At 40.0% G+C, this 6,000-nt stretch overlaps 1 protein-coding gene across 2 annotated transcripts in view; it reads right to left on the bottom strand.

Annotated features, from left to right (window-relative positions):
* Positions 1-246: 246 nt before the first annotated feature.
* DOCK11 (dedicator of cytokinesis 11) overlaps positions 247-6,000 on the bottom strand; it is a 188,584-nt gene continuing 182,830 nt past the window's right edge. For both annotated transcript variants that reach the window (XM_059158508.1, XM_059158509.1), the window contains 2 exons: positions 4,612-4,750; positions 247-711 (listed from right to left, as the gene is read on the bottom strand). In XM_059158508.1, the coding sequence (XP_059014491.1) occupies positions 589-711; positions 4,612-4,750 (262 nt within the window). In that variant the 3' untranslated portion in view covers positions 247-588. The remainder of the gene's footprint in view (positions 712-4,611; positions 4,751-6,000) is intronic.

Raw genomic sequence — 6,000 nt, 5'->3', positions numbered from 1 at the left:
CTGCATCAAAACTTGAAGGAACAGTAAGTTTGGTATTTCCACATATAGCCATCCTGGTTCCTTGAGCCTCGTCTTGACTCCTAGCAGGCAGGAGTTCCAATTACCTCCCCAATTTGAAATGTCCATGTTTTACGGCAATTTTTATCAATTTTTTTCTCTGCAAGGATCAGTAGGATCATGAATTAAGCTTCCTGTCAAGAAAAATGCTAAGTTCAAAGTATTATTTCCTTCACTTCTAATTACAAATAAGTTTAACCTTTTATTGTGTTCCATTATACAATTTTACACAGTACCATTATGATATGAAGCAATAATTAAGCAAATTGAATGAATGGTTTTGAGCTCTACTTCTCCGTATATAGATTTACCTAAAAAAGTACAAACCAAGCACAGTGGTGCAATTTTCCAGGCACTTTCAAGTTGCTTAACTATTTACAAATACGTAAGCACCCTGTTTGAAAGCATGAAAATTTTGGTGTCAGGAAGAAACACTTCATGTCTATCAAATCTTTCCATTTTTAACATTTGCACAGCTCCGATTTTTCCTGAGAAAGGTCAGTCTCATTGTCACTTGGGATCTACATGTCCTCAGATTTCAGCAGTGTATCTTGGGGAACCATAACCTCGGTCGCTCGATGTACCGCTAATCGCACAAAATACATGGAACGTGTTGCTCATCCAGGGGGAATGGATCGTGTCTTCTTGTAATATCTAAAACAAAAGGGAAAAAAGCCTGCATGTTTATCACAAAGCAAAACAGCCATGGTCAAAAAAGTATGTGTATATGAAATTACAGGCAAATTTCAATTTGTCACTGACATGGAGCTATTCAAAATGACATAAAACAGAAAGAGCGAAGAATAACATTACCGACTTCAGTCTTCAAAGCTGTGTTACAAAGGCAGCATAGCAAAAAAGCAGAGAAGATCTGGTTACTCATTAAGAAAAACAGGAGATTGTAAAATGCAAAATTCAAGAAAAAATGAGAGGCAATGCAATCTTTCAAATATATGTATTTTTAAAACCAATGATTGTAACAAGAGCTCTAAACCATGGCTCTCAGAATCACTGGTGGGGCTTTTCTAACACACAGATACCCATGCTGCTTCCCTGGAGACTTGGAAAATATTCTTAAATAAAGTCACAAGTGCCTATTTCTATTCTAAAGGCACGCAAGAACTATGTGAGCTGATTGACACAGAAGGCTTTTCACGGAAATAAAGAACTTCACACTATGAGATGTAAATTTTATGTCCCATAAGCATATAAACATATATTCATATTGGTATAGATGTTTTTAAAACTTTCCATTTTGTGTGATCAAATATGCTTGATTAGATGGAAGGAAAGAAGGGGTGCCTGGCTCAGTCGGTAGATAGAGTATGTGACTCTTGGTCTTGGGGTCGTGAGTTCAAGCCCCACGTTGGGTGTGGAGCCTACTTAAAAAAAAAAAAAGAAAGAAAGACGGAAGAAAAGAATACCATACACATCACATCCCATCTCTTTACTGTATGATTCCAACTTAGGTCTCAAGCTTTTACTACCCGGTTCTCAAGTTAGCTTTGAAACTTCAGTATTAAGCTCACAAACTGGTCTATGATGACAGTAATGAGTCATATCATTTGTGTTGCTACGAAGTAGGTCTTAGAGAAAGTCTGTAATAGAGAAATTTCCTCTTAAAAAATCGTAACCCATGATATTAATCTGGAAGCCGAGCAGAGATTTAAGAGATGACTAATTGTTTATCCACATCTGTCAGATGTGACAAGACAATACGGGACTCACTGTGTAGAAAACAAAACATACCAGACCCTACAGTGGCCACCACTAACTCTAATTAAGACATCTGCAATTCATAATTTGAATTATTTTTTTAAAAGATTTTATTTATTTATTTGACGGAGAGAGAAGGATCACAAGTAGGCAGAGAGGCAGGCAGAGAGAGGACGGGAAGCAGGCTCCCTGCTGAGCAGAGAGCCCGATGTGATTCGGGGCTTGATCCCAGGACCCTGAGATCCTGACCTGAGCTGAAGGCAGAGGCTTAACCCACTGAGCCACCCAGGTGCCCCTTTAAGTCCCCTTCTAAAAGTCAAAAGCTTGAAGAAGTTTTACAAAGGACTGTATCTTTCGATATACTATAACGATTACACTGAAAGGGGTGAAGAGTAAATTATATATATATATATACACACACACAATAAACATATATACATATACACACACATAAGATATATCTTTTGTCAAGTAATCATTTATGGGACACAACAGAATGATTTATATTGCACTATCCAGTATACTTTATTTTATTTTGTATTATTTTATTTTCCTTCGGGAAATAACGTATCTCCAAGTGTAGGACTGAAAAAAGGCTCTGTTTTGTGAGAATCTAATAGAAAATGCTGAATTATAAAAATTCACTATAAAGTCAATGGTTAGGGCACACCTAAACACGATGCATTATGATGGGACAGCTTACATAAACATAAACCAATAGAAACTTCAGATTTTTTTCAATAAAACAAGACAAAATCACACAGGGAGACAAACCAAAAGAGACCCCTAACCATGGGAAACCAACTGAGGGTTGCTGGAGTGGGGGGGAGCTGGGGTAAGTGGGTGACGGGCGTTAAGGAGGGCCTATGATGGAATGAGCCCTGGGTGTGATAGAGCACTGAATCGCTGACCTCCACCTCTGAAACAGATCATGCACTCTGTGTTTATTAACTGAATGTAAATAAAATTAAATTTAAAAAAGAAACTAAGATTTTTTTCCTGGCTTATCTAACAACATATAATTTCAAGGGTCTACAACAGTGGTCTCTCCAATTCAACAGAAGAGCCATGGTTTAGGGAATCAAATGAGACAGACAAAAAATGGGACAGCAGATCTGCAAAACCCAAGCTTCGCGGGGGAAAGAACTGTATAAAATGGCCACTCTACATATCCTGATCACTGTCACAACAGTAAATTAAATAACTTGTTTCCCATTTGAGTAGTTCAGAGTTTAAGGCTAAGTCATGCAGTTGCCTGGATACCAGGATAATTGCAATGTACTACACATTGGCTTAAAACATGTGTCATTATTGTATCTTTTGTGAAGGATCTTTTGCTGATTTTCTATGGAATATGAAAAGCGGAAATCTGTAACACTGGACAGCTCCTCAGAACTAACTATGTCATCTATTTGCCTCAGAGCAGTGATGGCACAGAAAGGTATACGCCCTCTGCTACCCACGGGCTGAGCTTGAGAGGCAGGGAATAAAGAAATGACATGTCTTCCTGCCTTCCCCGTCCTGACCGCCTGGTTGCTTCGAGACCAAAAAGGATCTCTGAACACTGAACCACAGAGGGGCACCTTGGAACAGTTCGTACTCCCTCCTAAATGGGCTAACAGAAGTAAAGATGGCCAAAAGAAGAAATGGAGTACTGATTCCAGACTCCTCGGGCCAACAAGATTCCCAGATGTGGAGAACGGGCAAGGAGGGGAGCGGGGGGTAAGCAGTCTCACTGAACAGATGGGACAATGAAGGTCTGGCTGGCTAACTTCCTCATGCTGAGAAGATGACAGTGGCTGGAAAATGAGATTCCTGGTCATTCAGTGCAACCTTGTGCTAACTGTAACTCAATTTCCCACAGCGCGCAATCGCTGAAAGGCAGCTACCAGGACAGAGAAAGGTTCTGGAACGAGCTTTAACATGTATTCTCTAAAGGGTTGTAGTTATCCTTGTTTCTTTGAAGAAACCTTGCTTTCTTCAAAATTCAGAGTTTGAAGAGTTTCTGAAACAAATATTTATCTTGGTGGCTATTTCCATGAGTAAGGAAATGAAACTTCACAGGTTCAGTTGCTGAAGGACTAGATCATCGTGCTGGGACTTGTACAAATGTGTTGAAGACATAAAATACTTGAGTGACAACCCATGTACACAGTGGTCAGGACTCCAGCATCAAAATGAAGTTTCCCAGGATAACCCAGGAGTGCTTGCGTTGAAGACAAGCAGACGCATAGAAGTCCTGGGTGGTGCGGGGGACAGAGGGCTGGCAGGCTCAGGGGTATGAAAGTTCTAACTACTTCACTGTGACATAATGTGGCTGTACGTGGTGAACGGGTCTTGGCTTCCGGATTTTTAGGTTGCAGTTAGCTGCATGGTCGTGAACACTCCATCACAGATGAAAATGCTAAGACATTTCTCAAATTTTGGAAGCTTCAGAGTATGTCACCTAAATAATAGTATCTGTAGTTTTTTACGGCCAAGACAGAGATACTCTTAGGGGTTTGGCTCCTGTGCCAATCATCTCACTCCTTTAGGACCCTTCTTGAGAGACTCTTACCCGTGTTTCCAGTAGATCCATTCAGTGAGTTAACTTCTAACAGCACCACAGCCCGAAGAACAAAATGGCTTATTACTGATAATTGCTTTAGCAATTGCTTCAGGTAATTATTTTAAATTCGATTTGCATTATATCATTTAAATGACCAAAGATAATAGGAGCAAATTTGAAAACAGAGACGGACTAATTTCAAGGTGATGCATCTCGAACGACTAGATTTTGCTAAGTACACGTGAGGGGCTCCAGGTCATGTTTTTGTTATCAACTATGTTAATACTTGCCTGCTCGTGGATAATGTCAGACAATTCTTTCACCATGTCTCTGAAATTTGACTTGAGCCCTTCATGGTACTCAATTTGATCTTCTTTAATTAGCCGCTCGTTTAGTTCAAGGGCAATGCTGCATGCCTGTATGAATTTCCTGTGGACAAAGAGCGAAGATAAGGGATTCATCGTTTATTCCTAGAAAGTCTCATTGACCATCAGTTTGATATTCACTTTAAGTGTGGCTTGCCTAGAGGGAAGACTGGAATCCTGTATTTTCTCACTGCGTCTTTGCTAATGTCATTTCCTAAGTCCGAAATTCCTTTTTCCTTTCTTTCCCACGTTTCCCCTCGGATTTCTTGTCTCCTTTAAAACCTGGCTTGAAACAGTGACCTTCCAGAAAGACTATTTGCTCAGATGATATTAAATCATGGTATTAAATGATATTGAATCAGCTGATATTAAATCATGATATCAAGTCAGCTAAAATTGTACATACATTAACTCGCATCGGTAGATAATAAGTCATGCATTCGAAAATAATTTATTTGGGGACTACAATGTCTCCTGCACAGTGCTGGGTGTTATAGGTAGGAATTATCTGTCCCGGACTGGGAGTGGAGACAAAGATCGGGGGCGGGGTGGAATGGGTGAAATTGGTGAAGGGGATTAAGAGGTACAGACTTCTTGTTATAAAATAAGTAAGGCCCAGGGATGAAAAGTACAGCCTATAGGGAATATAGCCAATAATACTGTAATAACGTATGGTGACAGATGGAGTGACCACACAGCGTGGTGTGCACTGCGTGATATGGGAATTGTCAAATCGGTCTGTCATATGCCTGAGTCACCACCCTGTTTGTCAACTATACTTCAATATTTTAAAGTAATTTAAAAAATAATTTAAAAAAGCGAAAAGCCTTTGTCCATCATTCACGCGTTTGTGTGTAATATCCATGACGAGAGCAAAGGTCTTAGGGGACAAAGTACCTCATTGCCCATTTGGTTTGTATCCCTGTCATAGCAACAAGCAGAATCTCTCTGCACATGCCAGGCATTAATAAATACTGGTGAATGAGTGACTACTGGTCACTCTGTAATCCGGAAGAGTTGATGACACACAGACAGAAAAAGTAAGTGAAATACGTTGGGAGCAAACGAGTGGCTGAGTTATCATCTTTCCTCTTGGCCCATTTTACTCAACTGTCTCTCTTTTCCAAATGTAAGCTTTTCAAATATATTAAACAGACTGTCTTCTAATGCAAGACCATTCAGATATGCCCTAGCTTACTGGGATGCTCACTTGAGCCACGGTACCATGTGGCCTTGGACCGGAAGAATCCCAGGCAGAAGTAAGAACACGGGACACACACAAGCCTCTCCAACCCTTCCAGTTCAACTTTTGTT

Source organism: Mustela lutreola, chromosome X (assembly GCF_030435805.1).
Source record: "Mustela lutreola isolate mMusLut2 chromosome X, mMusLut2.pri, whole genome shotgun sequence".
Lineage (NCBI taxonomy): Eukaryota > Metazoa > Chordata > Mammalia > Carnivora > Mustelidae > Mustela > Mustela lutreola.
This window is presented reverse-complemented; position numbering and strand designations above follow the sequence as displayed.